General features: G+C 48.5%; 1 protein-coding gene across 1 annotated transcript; it reads left to right on the top strand.

The window, feature by feature from the left end:
• Positions 1-2,844: 2,844 nt before the first annotated feature.
• GPR153 (G protein-coupled receptor 153) lies at positions 2,845-21,355 on the top strand. Its single transcript, XM_055001962.1, has 5 exons — positions 2,845-3,212; positions 4,791-5,220; positions 13,308-13,497; positions 14,762-14,946; positions 20,561-21,355. The coding sequence occupies exons 1-5, from the start codon at positions 2,857-2,859 to the stop codon at positions 21,353-21,355; spliced, it is 1,956 nt and encodes a 651-aa protein (XP_054857937.1). The 5' UTR covers positions 2,845-2,856.

Genomic DNA, 21,355 nt, shown 5'->3' with positions numbered 1-21,355 from the left:
CCACCACTCTAACCACTACACTACATGTGGTGGTGGAAAGTGCCGCCAATTCATAGCTGACTTATGGCAAACCCTACTGGGGTTTTCAAGGCAAGAGACTAACAGAGGTGGTTTGCCATTGCCTGCCTCTTTTTCTTTGGAGGTCTTCCAGTTATAAACCAAAGCTGACCCTGCTTAGCTTCCAAGATCTGACAAGATTGGACTATATATACACTCCGTATAATGCAGCATCACACACTCTCCGGTTCTGCCCTTGGTGCTATCTGTCCTCTTCCAGGCCCTGTTCCCCAGTGGTTTGTTTCGGGCGCCGTCCTACTCCACCAGCAGCTCTGCTTTCTCTACCACCTCTGCCTGAATCAGCTTCCTCGTTGGTCCAGTGGGTGCGAAACCTTGCCTCCCACCACATCCACAAACCATATGCTCCCATCTCCCTTGGGCTGGTCTGTAGACTGCCGTGTCTTTGCCTTCCAAGCAGGAGGGCTGGATTCCCTTAGCACCTAGGAAGCGTGGGCACAAGCCCTAGCTGTAGCAAAGAAAGAAGAGAGCAATACCAACTAGAGCAGATGTTGGATTGCTACAGCTTTGTGCTGAAATGCTGCAGGGGGGGACACCTTAAAAGAGAGAAGAACCACTGCTCAGGGGTGATGCTAGGGCTGCCAACTCTGGGTTTGGAAATTCCTGGAGATTTGGGGGTGGAGCCTGGGGAGGTCATGGTTTGGGGAGGGGACTGGCCTCAGCAGAGTGTGGTGCCATAGAGTCCACCCTCCGAAACAGTCATAACCTTCAGGGTAACTGATCTCTGTAGTCTGGAGTTCATTGGTAATTCTAGAAGATCTCCATTTGGCAGCCGTAGGTACTGCACAGTATTTGTATAATAACAACAACAACAACATTGATTTATATACCACCCTTCAGAACAACTTAATGCCCACTCAGAGCGGTTTACAAAGTATGTTGTTATTATCCCCGCAACAACAATCATCCTGTGGGATGGGTGGGGTTGAGAGAGCTCCAGAGAGCTGTGACTAACCCAAGGTCACCGAGCTGGGTTCAAGTGGAGGAGTGGGGAATCAAACCCGGCTCTCCAGATTAGAGTCCCACGCTCTTAACCACTACACCAAACTGGCAGAAGGGCCTGAGTCCTCTCTCTGATATTTTCAGTTCTGGCACCAGGGATCTGGCAAAGGGATCTCTGCTCTAAAGAGCTTCTGCCAGTCAAAGTTGTTGTCGGTTGTTGTTGTTATATCTTCATTTACAGCCTTCCTTTCTTGCTGAGACTCAAATTGGATTACAAAACATAAAACTCAGTTCAAGTAGACAGCGAAGACCTCCAATAAACAATGCAGCAGGACTGGCGGGGGGGACACAAATGACAAACTGTTTAAGGAATGACATACCATAATGAAGAAAGGAGGGAGGACTTTTGCAAAGGTAGAGGACATTGCAGTAAAAAAGAGAGGCGATGCATACAATAAACATTGCGATAGACTGCAGCGCTGTTCCTTGTAGAAGCAACCTCCCGTGTTGTTCCACTCTAGTCCCTTTGTAAAAGTACTCTCCGAACATTTCTGCATTTCTGCATTGCACATTAACATGAGTAAAGCGAGCTAGGCCCTTAAAGAATCCAAGATATTTACTGAAACCTCTTCAGATTAGGAGCCAGATGCTCCGAGCATCATCAGCATGCTCTCACTGTAACTCAGTAATAAGAGCATCTGCTTTGCATGTCGAAGGTCGTAGGTTCAATCCTTGGCATTGTCTATTAAGAAGATTAGGGAAGAGGTGATGGGAGAGACCTCTGCCCAAGGCCTTGGAGAGCAGCTGCCTGTCAGAGCAGGCAATACGGACCATGATAGATCAAAGGTCTGACACAGCGGAAGGCAGTGTCACATGTTCATGTAGCCCTCATTCCACTACTATATCTAATAGTAAACTGTCTGGTCCCTCTACAGATGACAAAAACTCACATAATGGGGCCACCTGAAGATAAGGTAGGAGTCTCTGCCTACCTAGGAAACTCCACAGGTATGCAAAAAAGTATGATGAACCAAACGAAAAGTCCTCGCAAACCAGTCTGATGAGGCTTAAATAGGATCCAAAATGAATGGAATGTTGAGAAAAGCTTAGTGTTGGTTAAAGTGAAAAGGGGGAAGAAATCAGCCCACGAGAGCTTAGAGCAACCTGGACGGGGAGGTTTTGGGGTCAGAGTGGGAAATCCACATTGTCATTCCCTTCACCTGTGATTCCTTCTGGGATCCTGGCTTGTTTGCTCTACTCTAGAAGATGCTCCTGTAACGCATTGGAATTGGAAACTTGAACTACATAGTCCACCCAATGGTCCATCCACAGAAGGCAGTTTCATATGTTTAGAGATTATCATTAGAAAAAAGAGACAATTGGGGCTGGAGTCCCCTGTAGTCCCTGCCCCCAACTTCTCTGTCGGTTTATAGATTCATTTTTGGTTTTCATAAAAGGGCAGGAGACAGAAACATAAAGAGTATTTTTATAAAATGCACCCAGTTTCTTGTTGCTTCATTGTTGGCTGGGAACATGATGTACCAAACTCGGAAGAGTTTTGAAAGAGTCTTGATTGCATCTAAAATGCATCTTTCTTGATGAGGGAAAGCTGTTTATCTGCTTGACTATTTTTCTCGCTTCCTCTCCCCTTCTGCAGAACCATGGGCCATGATAACTCACCGAGCTCCCAGGATCTAGCAGCCCTTAGATGGGGTCGCCCCCTTTCCCCAGCACACCTTTGATGGCGCCCGCTGGTTTGTAGGATGCATTTCCTTCCCTCCTTCTTCCTGGTACGTCATCCTCACCTGGCCTCGCCGGACGGTGACTCCATCTTCCATCATGAATGATGAACAGAGCCTGCACAACAACGCAGTGGCCTGGCTGGTTTGCTCGGGGCTGTCAGTTCTTGCCAATGCCTGGGGGATTCTCAGCGTGAGCGCCAAGCAGAAGAAATGGAAGCCACTCGAGTTCCTCATTTGCACGCTGGCTGGCACACACATCCTTAACATCGCCATCCCCATTACCATGTACTCGGTCATCCAGCTTCGCCGGCAGCACTCCAGCTACGAGTGGAATGAGGGCCTGTGCAAGGTCTTCGTCTCCACTTTCTACACCTTGACCTTGGTCACCTGCTTCTCGGTCACCTCGCTTTCTTACCACCGGATGTGGATGGTCCGCTGGCCCGTCAATTACAGGCAAGTTCTCTTTGCTCCGAAGAACAATGGAGAGTTCTGCTGAATATTAAAGTTTGGGGCAAAGCCACCATGATTTCATGGTGTTGTGCCAGAACTGAAGAAACCAGCTTCAAATCGCCACACTGCCATTTTTTACTTGTGTCATTTATAGTCTGCCTTTCTCACTGAGACTCAAGGCGGATTACACAGTGTGAGATTAGTACAATCAGTATCAAGTACATTTCAATACAGTATCAAAGATGTTTCCGCAAACAATACCATAGGGTAAATAGATACAAGTTTAAAAGATACAGTATTAGCAAGAATCCAATACAGAGTAGAAAAAATACTGAAGCAGAACATAATCAATTCTCGGACTAACATTAGACAACATGGAGCACGTGGTAAATAGTACATATTTAAAGCAACAGATAATATGTAAGGCGATACAGTGATGAAGTCTATGGTCCCTAACTCATTAGCAAAGCATCTGAGACCCCATCCCTACAATACAGCCCTCCCATTTGAGTAAAAAGCCTGGGGACTCAATGCAACTTCCAAAGAAACACAAAAATATAATTTTAGTCAAATACAAATATACAATGCAGCTCCAGCTCTTGGGCAGGTCCTGGTTTCCCTGGGCCAGTTTACTTACAGCCACAAGCCGTGGCTCAAAAGCCAAGAGTCCTTTGGCTTGTTTCAGAAGATTCTTACCTTGAGACACTTGCAGGTTCAAACACTTGTATCAGGGAAGAAAACAGAAGTTCAGACCAGGTTTCATTCAGCCGGGAAAGGTATTTCCAAGATCCCCCTCCTCTGCATTGAAATTTGCTGTTTCTGTTTATTATTATTACTATCCAAGATCAAAATTTAAGTAAACATATACAGTAATGTATAACAAATACATTGGATATATGTCTAAACATATCTCAGGAATTAAACAATATACTTAAATGAGTGTTAAAATATTGTTGAAATTTCTTTAAAGAAATTGTGATATTCTGTCTGATTAGACTAGCCTGGCCGCAGAATCTTGCTACCTTGGCAGTAATTTCGTTGCAGCGAATAGCTAAAACGAGAGCAAATAAAATTGATTAGATCTGCCTGGATAGGGGCAATAATTGGTGTGATATACTTTATTCGGATCTCCTGATAATAATAGCAATAAAGAAGTACATACTCGGTTATCTCTACCAGTCCAGACTGACAACGGCAGAGATGATTTACATACAGGATATGAGCATATTGCCCCCCACCCCACCCCAAAAGAGCAGAGGGGAGAACATTAAGTTGTGCTAAAGTAAAAGCTCTGCAGTGTTTCAGCAGTTCCAACAAGAAAAGATAATGGGGAAGAAATGAAACTTGCTGAGCATCCTTGGGCCAGTCACTCAGCCTCACCTTCCTCACAGGGTTGTTGTGAGGATAAAATGGGGAGAGGAGAACCAGGTATGCCACCTTGAGCTCTTTAGAAGAAGGATGGGATTAAAATGTAGCAGATGGTTTCCGTTGGAAGAAAAACAAGAGCCTGCATCATTTTGTTGGCCTGCTCTGGCCTAACGGGTTTTTTGTGTGTGTCTTTCCCCTCCTTGTCCCATGCAGGTTAAGCAATACAAAGAAGCAAGCGGTGCACACTGTCATGGGCATTTGGATGGTGTCCTTTATTCTCTCCACACTGCCAGCAGTGGGCTGGCATGATACTGCCGAGCGCTTCTACGCCAGCGACTGCCGCTTCATCGTCACAGAGATTGGCCTGGGTTTTGGCGTCTGCTTCCTGCTCTTGATCAGCGGGAGCGTCGTCATGGGCATGGTCTGCGTTGGGATCGCCCTCTTCCAGACATTCTCCATCCAGACGGGGCACAACATCGACAAGAACAAGTTCAACGTGCCCACCATTGTGGTGGAGGACGCGCAGGGCAAGCGCCGCTCGTCCATCGATGGATCAGAACCCATTAAGACCTCTCTTCAGATCACCTACTTGATCACCGGGATCGTTTTCATATATGACTTTCTGATGGGCTTCCCCATATTGGTGAGTCTTGCGGCAGTTCTTGGAGAAATCTAGCAAATTGGGGAAGGAGAATTCGGATCCTTTCTTATATATCTGTGGGGATACTTGGGACTATGGGGTTCATGAGGGATGTTGGGGTGGATCCAACCCCTATCCTATTACTGAGGGTGGCCTTAGCCAATGGGAAAAAGAGGCAGCTGCCCCTCTCCCATAGCAACAGCCACTCACATCCGAGGCTTGAGCAGTCAGCTCAGCAACGGCCACTTATATCTGCACCGGCTTCACCTACCTCACACGTGATGAGTGCCACCTCTTGCTTGGCCCAGTGGGTGGTACCAATAATCATGGGGGCCTCCCTCCTGGACTTCTGTCCCAAATCACTAAGACCATCCCTGCCTACCACTCCGCTGAGCAAAGCTTGTTTATATCCCACCTTTCCTTTCAGCTCTGTTTGAAGCCTTCTTCCAATCTAAGGAGTCTTCCTCCAAATTCCCTCTTAGGCTGGAAGAGGGCCATTTGCAAAATGGTTGGACCCTCCTACTCTAGCTGGGGCTTCCATGAGCTCTGTGGACCTGAAATTTTCAACATGCAGAGTTAAAAGACGTTCTGTTTTCTAAAAGTTTTCAAATGGGACATTTGTATATGTGTGTGTCTCTGTCATGAAACATAGAGCTGGTGTGTTATGGCAGTTGGAGTGTTTTGCTGTGATCTGGGGGACTTTGGGCCCGTCACCTTCTCTCAGCCTAACAAACCTTCCTCACAGGGTTGTTCTGAGGAGACCTAATGTGGTGCAGTGGCTAGCCTGTTGGACTAAGGCCCAGATTCAAACCCTTATTTGTCTATGAAGCTTGCCTAGTGGCCCTGGGTCCAGTCACCCTCTCTCAGCCTAACCTTCTTCAGAGGTTGGTGACTGTTTGTTAATGAGGTAAAAATGGAGGAGAAGAGCTCCACATAAGCCTCCCTGGGCATTTTGTGGTAACGGCAGGGTAAAAATGTACTCAATGGGTGAGTCGAGGTATTTCCACACGAGCTGGAAAAGTTGACATTTGGTATCCCCATTACTAGAAAATTATGAACAGTGGACAGTCGCTGCATTTCTTATCTTAAAAATAAAGTGCTGGGAGCGAGGCTCATTGCTCATTGTTCTATGAAAATCTCCCTCCTTCACACACCCCCACACTCTGGAAAACAACACGCCTGCCAAAACTGGATTCCAAATCTCCCATCATCCCACTTCCCAGGCCCTCCCTCCATCCCGCTGAGACAGCCCCTGCTAAACATAGCCACTTCCAGATGAGGGCAAAAATAAATACGGCCTCTCAGAGGCTGTCTCCAGATGTGGAGCGCGGGCCTTCCAGCACTGCTGCTTTGTTTTCTAGGCTTCCCTGTGGCATTGGGCGGGGGGGGGCACAGCAGCAGGGGAGAGAGACTGTATGACGGCTCCAGGTTTGTTTGTTTTTCCAGATTCTATAATTGGAGGCAGGTGTCACTCTTGTGTGCCGAAAAACTAACAGACACATATTTTCCTACTTCCCTCCTTCCTCAAGCAGTGAGCGGAAACCTTCTTTGTCCATGCATCTTCCTTTCCCTATCAGGGCTCAGGGACAGTGCTAGTGATACTTCTGAGATGCCCCACATCAGCTGCAGCGTCAGGGACTTTCTGGGCATCCAGGGGTAGGTAACTGATTGTGTGCAGCATAAGAAGAGGGACCAATTTGGCACAGGCCTCTCTAATCCAAGAGCGATAGACCAGCAGAGGGACTTGGCTGCTTACTTTTTTTGCAAGCATCCCCTTTCCCAACCCCCTGCTTTGGAAACAAAACAAGAAAAATGTACGCAGAACCATCAGTGTGCCTGGCATGCCCCAGAGCAACATAGCCGGATATTTATGGTCTAAATGAGACCAATGGGCCATCTGGACCAATCCAGTCTACCTACTTTCACCAGCCATCTCCGTGGTTCTCATTGAGGCGTGCAGTGGTTCTGGTCAGTGAATGAGGTGGGAGGGAGTATGGGCTTTGGAAGCAGGGGAGGGGCTGTGGCTCAGTGGCAGAGTGGAGGGTCCCAGGTTCAGTCCCTGGCATCTTCAGTTCTCAAGGACCTAGAGGTATTGGGAAAGACCTCTCTCTGCCTGTGACCCCAGAGAGCCACTGTCAGTGTCGAGGCTGTTAATGTTGAGCAAGGTGTAACAATATTCTGTAAGAACAAAGAGGTGCCCTTGGTGGATAGAACCAGTGGCCTATCTTGTCCAGCATCCTGTTTCACAGGATGGCCTTGGAGGGTCAACAGAGCCTTCCCCTGATGCTGCCTGCTGGCACAGGGACTCATCTTTCCTGTGGAAGGGAAGGTTCCCTTTTGTCACCATGCCTAGTAGCCACTGATGGAGCTGCCCTCCATGAATTTGCATAAGCCCAGGGCTTTTTTTCAGCTGGAACGTGGTGGAATGGCGTTCTGGCACCTCTTGAAAATGGTCACATGGCTGGGAGCCCCGCCCCCTGATCTCCAGACAGAGGGGAGTTTAGAACATGTGGCCATTTTCGCCGAGGGTGATTTAAACTTTAAAAAACTTTCCCTTTGTTCCAGCTGACCCAACATGACATTATTGTGCGGTCCTGGGAGCATGCGCGTACTTTGCACACGCACATGTGGTACCAGGGGCACTACCTCCTGCCAAGCGTTGCCCCCTGTGCTGGCAACCCACTGAGTTCCACCACCTCTTTTCCCAGAAAAAAAGCCCTGCAGAAGCCCCTAGGAGTGATGGTGCTAAAGCTCAGCAAAATACCCAAGCAGCACACAGAGCAATGTGCCTGGATCGCATGGCATCTGATGCTCTTCATCTACGCATTCCTTCTCTCTTGATGGGGTGAAGCGTTATTTTGCCTAGATGGATGGCAAGAGAAGAGTCCTGGTGATGTCGTTGTCGCAGAGCAATCTTCATTGTCCTTTGAGCTTGCAAAGTGTTAGCTTATACAGTAGCCCAAGGAGGTAGGCCAGTCTTCCTCGCAGGGTGAGTTTGTGGCAGAGATGAGATTTGAACTAGGGTCTTCCTGGTTTGCCGTTCATCCATTATGGTACACCAGCTCTGAATGCACAGTCTGTCTTGTTCCTCAGAAAGCAGAGGCAGGATAGAAGGTCATTCATGTAGAAGAAAAGAAAAGCGGGTGGCAAGGAGAGAGTGGTGTCAGAAAACGGAGAGCGAGAGAAAGCATGCATGCAATGGAAGAATAAATGGTTTTGTTTTGTAGGTACTAAAACTGTCCCAAGTCTCTGGAGTCAGCTGACTTCCCCTGAGCTGATCTCTGGCATTTTTAAAATAGCCGAGACCAGCAATGACAGGATTTCAGCTCTTGGAGAAGGCTGTACAGAGCACAATTCCTCTCCGAGAATCCCCAGAGAAGTGGAGAGGGGAGGGATGTAGAGGATGGGAGGGAGCAGTGCCTTGCCAGCCAGAGCACAGAGGAAAGGACTCCTTGTTCCTTTGATGTGTTCTCTTGCAAAAGGTGTCAGACCCCCAGGGGAAGGACAGCGTCTGCTGCGGTTTCTTTCTGAAAACATGGCGGGCGAGAATTGCAGCAGATTCCTTGGCTTTCCCTTTTTGAAAGCGCTCTGGGCTGAAGGTGCTGATCTGCTTGGATGTCCCCGTGGAACGGGAGGGAGGGCAGGGCCCCTTTGGGCTACCCCTAGCTTAGCTGCTGTGATATCAACAGAAGGCCTGGGTTGCTTTGGCCTTTACAGCTTGGAATTTCTCTGGCTTGTTAGCAGCTTTGGCAACGTGGGTTCATTTTGGGTGCAGACTGTAGGCTTCTAAAAACGCAGACGAATCTATTGGATTTAGAGGCCTTCCATGAAAGCAGGCAAAATATACTTTTTCATTGAAATCCTACGCAGAGTTACTCTTGTCTAAGGCTATTGATTTCAGTGGGCTTAGACTGGAGCAACTCTGCTTAGGCACTGTTTGCCTTGGAGCCGCTGATGGTTCAGCCCAGAGCTTTTTTTCTGGGGAAAGAGGTGGTGGAACTCAGTGGGTTGCCCTCGGAGAAAAGGGTCACATGGCTTGTGGCCCCGCCCCCTGATCTCCAGACAGAGGGGAGTTGAGATTGCCCTCCGCGCCACTGGAGGGCAATCTCAACTCCCCTCTGTCTGGAGATCAGGGGGCAGGGCCACCAGCCATGTGACCATTTTCAAGAGGTTCTGAAACTCCATTCCCCAGCATTCCCTCTGATAAAAAGCCCTGGTTCAGCCGAAGGGTCTTTCTCTTGATGTGGTGCAGAGGTCAGAGTGTCAGCCTAAGATCTCAGAGACCCAGGTTCAAATCCCCGCTCTGCCATGGAACTCGCTGGGCGATCTTGGGCCAACACACACACACACACACACACACACACACACACAGTTGTTGAGAAGGTAAAATGGAGGCGAGTAGAACACTGTAAACTGCTTTGAATCCCCATTGGAGGGAAAGGTAGGATATAAATGAAGAAAAATAAAATCAATAAATGTGGTTTCGCCCCACATTTCCTCCCCTTCTGCTCAGGGTTATCTCTGAGCACCCTCTGAGCGCTGTCTCTCTCACTTCATTGAAATGTCTTCCACAAAACAAAGGAAGGTTGCTAGATTCGTTTCACTTTGAAATTGTCAGTTTCCTCCCGGAGTCCTCTCTGCTTGATAAAACTGAAGTTGCCTTCTCAGCCACGCTAACAAAGTTCGGTAGAATTTTTGCCGTCAAAATTTGTGCCTGTTTTTCCATCGGTGGAGGAGAGCAAATGGTGCATAAGAAACAAACGGGCACAGCAACAGCGAAAATCCAGACCGAAAAAAGCTCCTGGCGTTAGCACCGTGGGGCAACAGAGATCTGGAAAACTGCGGACAGAAAGAAAAGTCTTTCCTTTCCCCATAATACTAGATCTCAGAGTCACTCTACAATCGGCGGCAGATTCCAGACAGATAACAGAAAGTACAGCTTCACGCTATGGATTATTGAATGTGGAACTCACTGTCTCAAGATATGATGACTACTGGCTGAGATGGCTTTAAATGGGGGTTGGACAAGTTTATGGAGGATAGGTCTGCTGCTAGCGGTTAACCACTAGAGTCCGGTGGGACATCGGGGTTCAGAGGCTGAATGTTTATGATTGTCAGATTCTGGGAAACAGTCAGCAGGGTTTGTGTAAGGGCTTCTCTGGCGTCTGATTAGTCACTGATGGAAACAAGATACTGGATGAAACAGACTGCTTACCCTGCTGGGCTCTTCTTATGTACATAGAAAAACAGAAATAAATAAAAAGGGCATCTTTGTATAGGCTCCCCACCCTTCATGCCCAAGGAATTACACATATTCCTTCCCCACCCTTACCTCCGAGCCTGTCCTCTCTGTGTCGAGATTTAAACTGTAATCTTCTCAGGGCAGAGACCTGGATATATTACTCTGGATAACTCCTCCTTTATCAGGGGTGCTGTATCAATGGTGCAGATAATTCCTTGGATTTAAAGCTCGCAGAGATTTGTGCCCCCCTTCCCTGCTCTGCTGCTTGAGTGAACGTGTAAAAACATCCTGCTCTTTTCTCTCCCTCCAATCCACAAATCATTCGCCATTGCTTGGGATTCTGCAGTTTGGCACGGAGAGTGGCTGTCTTTGGCACTTGCGTACTTTTCCTCCAAAGCTGTCCTGCAGGTGACTGTGCTCCGTAGCGGAGCTGGCGCTTCTGTCAAGGAGACAGAGCCCCACTTCTTCCACAGCGCTGCCCTTGCTGTTTCTCTTCTCTGCTAGCTGCACAACTCCGTTTTGCCATTCACAATGAGTGTGTGTTTGGGAATGCTTCCAGCTGGCTTGCCCTTGAAGTAACGTGAGAGCCCAATTATTTTTTTAAAAATTGTTTACAAAAGTCCCAGGTACAACAGGAAGGAGAGAACACACTGTTTTCTACTTTCTGACCTTGCTTTGGCTATTTATACATTTTCCTCTTGCCCTTCTTCCAAGGAGCTCTGGGCAGTGTAAACAGTTCTCTCCCTTCATCCATTTTATTCACACAACAACCCTGTAAGTTAGGCTTGGCTGAGAGAGAATGACTGGCTTTGTGGTGAGCTTTGTGGATCAGTGGTTGCCCGTGTTCTAGTCCAACATTCGATCACTTCATCAGACCAAGGTCAGCATAGCCTAGTGGTTAGAGTCTGGGTAATCTTTGGGCCTAGGCTTCCCATTTCTTGCCGTACTAGTGAGGGTTCCTCCTCAGCCACCTTGTGCTTCTCGCCACCACTCAGTGGAAGGGGAAAGGGCAGGAAACTAGGGGGAGGATGGGCAGCATCCCAACATGCTGACATCACTTCCTGTGCACCCGGAAGTGATGTCAGTGTATCACTGGGGAGATGCTGTGGTATTTGGGGAAAAACTCTATGTGTGTATGTGGGAGAGGGAGACACAACCACACCGGGAAGGAGAGGGTCTGTGTTTGACTCTACGTGGTTGCAGAATTTGCAGACATTCTACAGCCAGGTGGTGAACCGTGTGTGAAAGAGGTCCTGAATGGATCGCTTCAAGTGAAGAGAGAAGAAGATGCGGTCATCCCGGATGGCTTTAATCCTGCAGCCCTTTCCATTTAATTTCTGAAAATTGCAAAGGAAGCACTCTCTTCCCCCACCCCCTGATCTTTCAAGCGCTTGCCATTTTTTTACTTCAAGCCAGTTTCAACAGCGCTTTTTCATAACTGCTGAGCAACATTAAGCATTCAATTTATAAAGATCAAATTAAGGTAATTTGAATTTGGCTTATGCTGTGGCGTTAATGAAACATTGATTAACAGGAGGGGAAAAGCTGTCGCTGGCCTTGATGAATATGAATTGGTTTGCATATCCAGGCCTTCCTTTCCATCCACCCCCCTGCCCCAGCCCCCAATTTAAATTCATGACTGCTGGTAATTCTGTAGATTTGCACAATAAAAACCTGGGCATCTGAGCAAAGAAACGATTCTCTAGGAAGGGCTGCATTGTGGCCTGCTGGGGAAAAGGCCACAAGCTGAAGACGAAGATTTTTCTTTTTTTGATTCAGTCACTTCGTTGTCGTCGTCCCCTCCTAACACCCACCCAACCCCGCACCACAGCCCCAGTCTGAATCAAGGCTGTCCGTAGCTGCTATTTTTAAATGCTGGGAAGATCAAGTTGATCATGGATCCCTTGGGGTCTTACGTGGTTTGGCCCAAATGAGATGCAAAACAAGCATTTTTAATAGCTAAACAGCGAGTGGGGGGGAGGCTTTGATTCGGATCAGGGCGCAGGGGAAAGGGGGTGGACTCGGAAGGAAAAACAGTTCTGAAAAAGGCCTCCTGGCCGTCCCCATCCCCAAAGGAAGGGAGAAGGAAGAGGCAGCCCGCCTATGTAACTGGCTGGGGGGGCTGCCTGGACTAGCCAGGCACTGCCTTCCACACACTGTGCAGGGCTCGGGTTGACCCGGCACCACCTTCCTCACGCCAGTGTGGAACTTGGGCAGGCTGGTCACAGCCCTTCTGCCGCTAGTTGTTCCAGCCCAGGTGGTGGGGGGTAGGACATCAGCCCACCAGGAGACATCCCAGTGCCCATAATAGCTATTCGGCTCCTGGGGCTAACCCTCCACACACAGGGCCAAGCTACAAGTGACGAATTACTGGAGCACAAGTGAATGGCAAGTGAACAGGGAGGAATACACGTGAGTCTGTTCACTGGCCAGGCAAGCGTCATTCGTCACTTGTAGCTTGGCCCACAGACACTCACACACCCAGCCATACAAATGCACATCACAGCTGCAACTAGTAGCCCTGGGTGAAGTCAAGAAAACAGGGTGAAGGGGAAAGCGTTAACGCCTCCTCCATGTGTGAGTAACATCTTGACTTAAAGAGCATTTCACTCCTATTTTCAGAGCTCTCCAAAATTTTCCATTGGGGGGAAAAGTCCTTGGGGGGAAGAAAAAAGGCTGGTGGAGCTGTTCATTGGAAACATTTCTAGCTGTGTCTTGCAACCCTCCGTGCCGTTGCACAGCATTCATCCTGCAGGGACCAAGAGATCCATTGCACACTGACCCTTCCTCCGCTGTGCCCCTTCCTCCAGCTCCCCCCAACTGATGTCTCTGATGTTTGCCCCGACAGGTGGTGAGCTTTGCCAGCTTGAAGTCGGATGTGGCCTACGACTGGATGGTGCTGTGCGTCCTCTGGTGCTCGGTCATCCAGTCCCTCCTCCTGCCCCTCTTCCTCTGGGCCTGCGACCGCTACCGGGCTGACCTCAAATCCGTCTGGGAGAAGTGTGTGGCCATCATGGCCAACGACGACATGGAAGAAGGTCAGATCAGACGGGAGGTGATGCTCAGGACCAGAGTAGGAAATGTTCAGCCATCTCCCATCCCTTCTCCCACACCCCCATCTGCTGCTCCATTGTCACCTCTGCTGCCATTGTCACCTCTGGCGCTCTTTGGAAGATTTCAGATGCAACCACATGAGCGCATAACTGTGGAGCTGCCGTATACTGGGTCAGACCCTTGATCTATCAAGTTCTGTCATGTCTACTCTGACCTGCAGCAGCTCTCCAGGATCTCAGTTAAGGGTCTTCCACATCACCCGTTAACTGATCCTTTTAACTGGAGAAGTTGGGGATTGAACCGGGGACCTTCTGCATACAAAGCAGATGCTCTATGACTGAGCCATGGCCCCATTCACAAATCCATGCACACGAAGCTGCCTTATCCTGAGTCAGACTGCTGGTCTATCAAGGTCAGTGCTGTCTAGTCTGGCCGTGGCTCTCTGGGATATCTGGTGGAGGCTTTTCACACCACCTGATCCTTTTAAGCAGAGATACCAAAGATTGAGCCCTGTCCTGGATGGCCCAGGCAAGCCTATTCTTATCTGATCTCAGAAGCTAAGCAGGGTCAGCCTTGGTTAGTATTTGGATGGGAGACCTCCAAGGAAGACCAGGGTTGCAATGGCAAACCACCTCTTACCTTGAAAAACCCAGTGGTGGTCGCCGTAAGTCAATGATGACAGCACTTTCCACCACCATGCCAAGGACAGAACCTGGGACCTTCTGCATGCAAAGTAGATGCTCTACCACTGAGCCACAGCCCCACTCTTGTTCTCTCACAGCAGCACCAGCGCTTGCTTTAGGTGAGGAACAAGAGGCAATGGACCTCGTAGCATGGAGGATCTTGCACCACAGCCCCCCAGGGAATTGTCCCAGTCAATGGAAGGGCCAATGGAAGGGCCAATCCACACCCTTATTATACATTTATATCCACTCCTCTCCAAATAAACCCTGATTGATGTATTGTCGAAGGCTTTCACGGCCAGAGAACGATGGTTGTTGTGGGTTTTCCGGGCTGTATTGCCGTGGTCTTGGCGTTGTAGTTCCTGACGTTTCACCACCAGCTGTGGCTGGCATCTTCAGAGGTGTAGCACCAGACTTTTGGTGCTACACCTCTGAAGATGCCAGCCACAGCTGGTGGCGAAACGTCAGGAACTACAATGCCAAGACCATGGCAATGCAGCCCGGAAAACCCACAACCAAACCCTGATTGCTTCCTGTGATGTTCCTGTTTCTCCTCGGACTGCAGAAAACAGCCTCGAAGGGGCAATCCACCCTGACTTGATGTACGAAAGAGCCTATGACTACAACTTCTCTGGTGATGTTTTGACCTTGGACCACATTGCCAAATACGACCTGGCAGCGCTGGAGAGGGGCCTCCCCCAGGTCTACCCCACGAAGCCTTTACTGGAAGATAAAATGCAGTATCTCCAGGTAAGCGACTTTGCACTGGACTGGGGAGGGGGGGCAGAAGGGGGAAGAAAATCTGCCGATGATCCAATGAGGGGGAGTCGTATTTGGAAGGGAGTCGCAGCACAGGAAGGGGAGCAGCTGCCTTCTTCAAACAGGCTTTTGATAGAATGTCTTGTAACAAGCCCAGGAGAACCTGATCTTGTCAGATCTCAAAAGCTAAGCAGGGTAGGCCTTGGTTAGTAATTGGATGGGAGACCTCCAACAAAGACCAGGGTTGCAGAGGCGGGCAATGGCAAACCACCTCTGTCAGTCTCTTGCCATGAAAACCCCACCAGGGGGCGCCATAAATCAACTGTGACTTGAGGGCAGGATTTCATTTCATTTCTTGTAACTAGAGCGGTGCTAACAATGCTTCCTCTTGAACATGTAATATATCTTGCAGTCTAGTCTTCTGGGAGCAGAGACTCGCTCCGACCCTGCACCAGTGCCTCCCTCCCATCAAGATCTGAGTCCAGTAGCACTTTACTGGACTTAAATCCAGTACCTACCTGAAACTTCCTCGCATGAGGCTGACATTTCTGGCAAAATAGTAAAGAGTCCAGTAGCACCTTTAAGACTAACCAGCTTTATTGTAGCATAAGCTTTTGAGAACCACAGCTCTCTTTGTCTCATCTGATGAAGAGAGCTGTGGTTCTTGAAAGCTTAAAGCTGGTTAGTCTTAAAGGTGCTACTGGACTCTTTACTATTTTGCAGCTACAGACTAACACAGCTAATTCCTCTGGCCCAGGCTAGCCCATTCTTGTCAGATCTCAGATAAGCCCTGGTTAGTACTTGGATGGGAGACCACCAAGGAAGTCCAGGGTCACTATGCAGAGGCAGGCAATAGCAAGCCACCTTTGAACATCTTTTGCCTTGAAAACACTAGTGGGTTGCCGTGAGTCAGCTGCAACTTAATTGCACTTGCCACACACGTCTTAAACCTCCTCCAAAGGTCACAGAGGGTTTGATCACAATCAGAAGACCTACCTGCCTTTTGGGGTGGGACCCAAATGGGCCCGTCTCATCCAACATCCTGTTTTTGAAAGCAGCTATACAGATGCTTCTGAAAGCTAATCTGTTCAGGCCTTTGTCACTGTGCATGCTGAGAAAAGGAGAGGGGAACCTTTGCTGCTTTCTCTGCTAAAGGAAATGGTTATCATATTGGGGAAGGAAGATGAACACTGTTAAGTTTCTCTTGAGGACCAGATGGGAAACCTCTGAGGGCCTTCCGTTAGCTGATCACTAAGACATGGAAGTTAATCAGTTGCTGCAAGTAATTGGTGGTTTTGATCTCATTGTGGATTTTTTTGCAATTCAGGTTCCATTGTCACAGCTTATTGTTTGAAACGGTGGAATGAGAACCACAGAAATTAATTGTACTGCCCTGTCCTTTCACAATGATAGATTAGGCAAACATTTCACATCTGCTTCCATCCCAAAGGCTGCCATTCCGTTCCTCCGATGTTTTGAAGCTTTTATTCATCGCTTTTAAATTCATCACCTTGGGTTTGTTATATAATGCTAATCTTCACACATAGAGAAGCACCCCCTCCCAGTTTTTCTTCCCAGACACATATTTTTATTATTTATTCGTGTAAAATATTTGTATCCCACCTTTCCACCCAGTTAGGGCCTACAGAGTGGCAAATTGTTTAAAACACAATACAAATCAACTTTTAAAATGATACATAAGTAATAACTAACAACAGCATACCTACGGGACCACCTCCCTCCCTATGACCCTCCAGGTCAGCTTCACTCATCTGAACTGGGTCTCTTGCAGGTGCCAGCCTGCACATGGGTGAAATCAACAGCAGCCCACACATGGGCTTTCTCTGTGGTGGCCCCTACCCTGTGGAATGGCCTGCCTGAGGAGGTCTGGAGAGCCCTCACTTTCCTGACTTTCCGCAAACAATGCAAAACCAAATTATTGAAAAAGGCTTTTTACTCAGATAGGAGGGAAGTATTATAGGGAGGGGAGTCTCAGATGCTTCGCTAATGAGTTAGGAACCATAGACTTCACAAACCACTATGTTGCCTTGCTTTATTTGTTGCTTTGAGTATGTACTCCAATATACTACCTGTGCTTCATGTTATCTAATGTCAGTCCTAGAAATGATTATGTTCTGTTTCAGCAGTTCTTCAGCTTTGTATTGGATCCTTGCTAATGCTATATCTTTGTAAAATCCTATGACATTGTTTATGGAAATGTCCTTGATACTGTATGGAAATGTCCTGATACTGATTGTACTAATTTCCCACTATGTAATCCACCTTGAGTCTCAGTGAGAAAGGTGGACTATAAATTACATACATACATACATACATACATACATACATACATACATACATACATACATACATACATACATACATAAAGCAAACAGAGAGAAGGGTCGAGAAGGGAATGCTTAAGGAAACAGAAAGGTCTTCACCTTTGATAGAGGGGGACAGATAATCTCTTTGGAGAGGAAATTCCACAGTTTGGGTGCCATGACCGAGAAGGCCCTTTCTTGGGTTTCTACCCATCTGGCTCAGATGAAGATTATTGTAATGGTTGGGTAGGTTTGTATGAGGTTTGTATGAGTGTAGGTGATCCTTAAGGTATGTGGATCCCAAGCCGTATAGGACTTTAAAAATCAATATCAGCACCTTGAACTGGGCCTGGAAGCAAGTTGGAAGCCATCGAAGGCAAAACAAGAGTGATACGGTTCCTGTGACCCATTCCAGCCAACATTCTTGTCACAGCATTGTGTACCAGCTGCGGTTTCCAGACACACTTCAAGGGCAGCCCTGTGTTGAGGACAGAGCAGTAAGCCTACTCTAGAAGTCGAGCACTAATAAAACACAAAAGAAGGTGTCTCCCTTCCCCCAGGAACTTATAGTTAGAGATGCCTTGATATTTGGAGGGGTAATGGGATGCTCAGGGCCCAAAAGGAAAAGATTTACGCGATCTGAAGAGAAACCAGAGGGCCCCAAAGTGGCATTTGGGAACTGAAAATGTTCTTGGGAATCCACCCAATGTTCTTGGGAATCCCAAACAAAGCTTATGTTCACTTCATCCTGTTTATTGATGTTCCAGCATCCATTTAAAATAGGAGAATGGGGGCAGGGACCGGCTATCACGGAAGGATTGCTGTACATGGCGCATGCCTTCCTTGTGTTTTTTAACTCTGATCAGACAGGATTGTGGGGTTCTGTCGGCTGGATTGCATATCTCGGCTTCCGAATCTGCTCATCCGCAGCTGCATATTTTATCGTTTCTAGCGTTAACGCAAGGTTTCTATTTTTATTGCCTTGTTACACAGAACACCTGGCCAAGGCAGCATCTAAATATTTTAAATGAATAAATGAAACCTGTTTGAGCCAGGGCTAGACAAAGACCAAAGGGGCGTGTGTGTGCGTGAAGCGCTGCCTCGTTCAGACTGCTTTCTGTTCCTTCAACCTCCTTCTCTGCCTCTAGTACCAGTTGCCGCATGCAGAGAGCCCCAGGTACCTGCTGAATTGATTTTTTCACAGTGGCCTTCAATAACTTAAAGCATCGGCCAGACAGTGATCTGGAAGAGCCAAGTTTAAATCCCCACTCTGCCATTAAGCTTACTGTGTGATCTTGGGTTACTCTCTTTGTCTAACCAACCTCACAGGGTTGTTGTGAGGATAAAAGGGAGGAACAACGTACATTGCCCTGAGCTCCTTGCAGGAGGGCGGGATAAAGAAATTGTACTAAATAAACTGAGCTGATTATCTGGACCCAGTTCTTATTTTTTTTCAAACTGGGGGAGAACAAGGATCCCAGCACACACATATATCCAGAGACTGGTCTGGCTTGGAGGGGATATTGGCCTACAAATGGCCTAGCAGGCCCAATACCATCTAGGGTTGCCCGCTTCAGGTTGGGAATTTCCTGGAGATTTTGGTGGTTGAACCTGGAGCGGGCAGAGTTTGGGGAGGGGAGGGACCTCAGCAGGGTATAATGACATAGAATTCACCCTCCAAGGCAGCCGTTTTCTCCAATGGAACCAATCTTTGCTGTCTGGAGATCAGTTGTAATTCCAGGAGATCTCCAGCCACCTCCTGGAGGTTGGCCACCCTAACTCCATCACTTTATTAAACCTAACGTGTGAATGTGATTTGTGCCAGATGGGACACCCGCTCAGAGAACCCCCATGACCACTCTAAAAAAGAGCAAGACAGCAGTGTAAGAATATGACTGATGTTATAGCTTGGACACAAAACAATGTAAAGCAAATCCCCATTTTCAGTGCTGCCATAAGGTAGGTTTATGGAGGCTCCCAGCCACCCCGGAAGCCTTTTGCAACCTTGCGGTTCTAGACAGCTTGACCTCGCTAGAGTGCGATGCGACGTTGCGGGAAAGGAGGCACTTCCCTTGCCATGAGTTCCCCAGGACTCTACCACCTACTTGTAGTGCAGGTGAAGAATTGTCCTTGCTCAGAAAGCGAAGAGGGAACGTTTCTTCCTGCTGCTACCCAATGAGTAGGCCAGTGTGGTGTCTCTACTGAATATTCCTGTCCAAAGAGCATTCTGGGGGTCTGAATACATGAGATGTTCAACGCAAGTTAGGTTGGGGGAAACTCATGTTTTACTCTGTGACCGGCATTCACTTTTAGAATAGCATGTGGGAGGAAATGGGATCCCAAGTACTCATGTGGAAACAACAGGAGTTTCATCGTTCCCTCCCTTCCACCTAGCACACATCTGCAGGCAGAAAAGGGCTGGGGGGAATTGCCTGTTCCTCTTACTGTTGGTTCAACATGTCTAATAATAACAATAATAATAATAACATTTGAATTATATACCACCCTTCAGGGCAACTTAATACCCACTCAGAGTGGTTTACAAAGTGTGTTGTTATTATGGTTGTTGTGGATTTTCCAGGCTGTATCACTGTGGTCTTGGCATTGTAGTTGCTGCTGTTTCGCCAGCAGCTGTGACCCTCAGAGATCTCTGTCTTTCGGTGCTACACCTCTGAAGATGCCAGTCACAGCTGCTGGCAAAACATCAGGAACTACAATGCCAAGACAACGGCGATACAGCCCGGAAAATCCACAACAACCATCATTCTCCGGCCGTGAAAGCCTTCGACAATATGTGTTATTATTATCTTCATGACAATCACCCTGTGAGGTGGGTGGGGCTGAGGGAGCTCCAAGAAGCTATGATTGACCCAGCTGGCTGCAAGAGGAGGAGTGGGGAATCAAACCCAGTTTTCCAGATTAGAGTCCTGCCGCTCTTAACCACTACCCCAAACTGACTCTCTGGCAGTAAGGCAAACAGCCTATGTCCCACAGCCTGGTTCTGCCTTCAGGTGCTCACTGGGCAGAAGGGTTGCAATTGCAAAACCACTCCTGCCTCCACATGCGTGCCGGGGGAGCCCATTTCCCCCACACACACACCATTTTGAAGGTGAGTGCCGATCACAGGCTAAATGCGTTTCCACCAACCTAACTCGCATCTAATGTCTCCTGTAATCAGAACCTGGGAAATCTGTGTTAACCGGAACTCCCTGTTTCTTTTGAGCCCCGAGTCTGACAACACAGGGCTGTAATAGTGGTGTTGCTTCTCTGTTCTCCACCAGGTCCCACCCACAAGGCGGTTTTCGCACGACGAAACAGACATCTGGACAACTGGTCAGATTTCTGCCTACCTCCAGCGCTGGGGAGCAGGTGAGGATGTGGCTTCTGGCCTGGCCCATTTGCTCGTTCCCCGGCATGGCCATGACCGAAGGAGGAGCAGCCTTATTGCCTACCAGGAAGAAGGACGGCCATACCGCAAGCGCAGGAAGTCCGCTGAGAGCGTGCTGGCCCTCAAGCCCTTCTCCTGCGAAGACTTGTACAAGGAAGGCGGCTACAAGTGCTTCAGCAAGGAGGAGGTTGTGAATTTCATCGATGGCCCAATGCTCAGCCCCAGGAGCGCTCCCTTACGCTCTGCTTCCATCTCCCTCATCCCAGACACCTTCCAGCATTGCTCGGCCGCTGCAAACCTCACACACTTCCCCTTGACCAACTTTGAGCGGGAACCCCAGGTGCTGCACCGTTTCACAGGGCGAGGCTGCTCACTGATGGTCCCGGGGCCATTCCTGGCCCAGGAGGATGCTAAGAACCTCTTCCCCAAAGGAAGCGACAGCCCCCCGTGCTTCGAGCAGATTCACATTGAGCTGTGCGAGGCCCAGATGCCGGAGGACCGCCTGGCGAGCACTCCCTGCTCGGAGTCCGAGCGCTTTCGGACAGGTCTCAGTCCCTCCTGGGGGGGCCAAGAGGACTTACAGGGAAACGGTAGCAAAGGGGGCAGCACAAGCAGCTTTTTGAGTTCGCCCTCTGCCTCCTCCGGGTACGTGACGTTCCACTCGGATTCTATTGGCTCTGCCTCTTAA

The sequence above is a fragment of the Eublepharis macularius genome, chromosome 17 (assembly GCF_028583425.1).
Source record: "Eublepharis macularius isolate TG4126 chromosome 17, MPM_Emac_v1.0, whole genome shotgun sequence".
In the NCBI taxonomy this organism is placed as follows: Eukaryota; Metazoa; Chordata; class Lepidosauria; order Squamata; family Eublepharidae; genus Eublepharis; species Eublepharis macularius.
The sequence above is the reverse complement of the archived record's forward strand: the minus strand, read 5'-3'. Positions and strand labels throughout refer to the sequence as shown.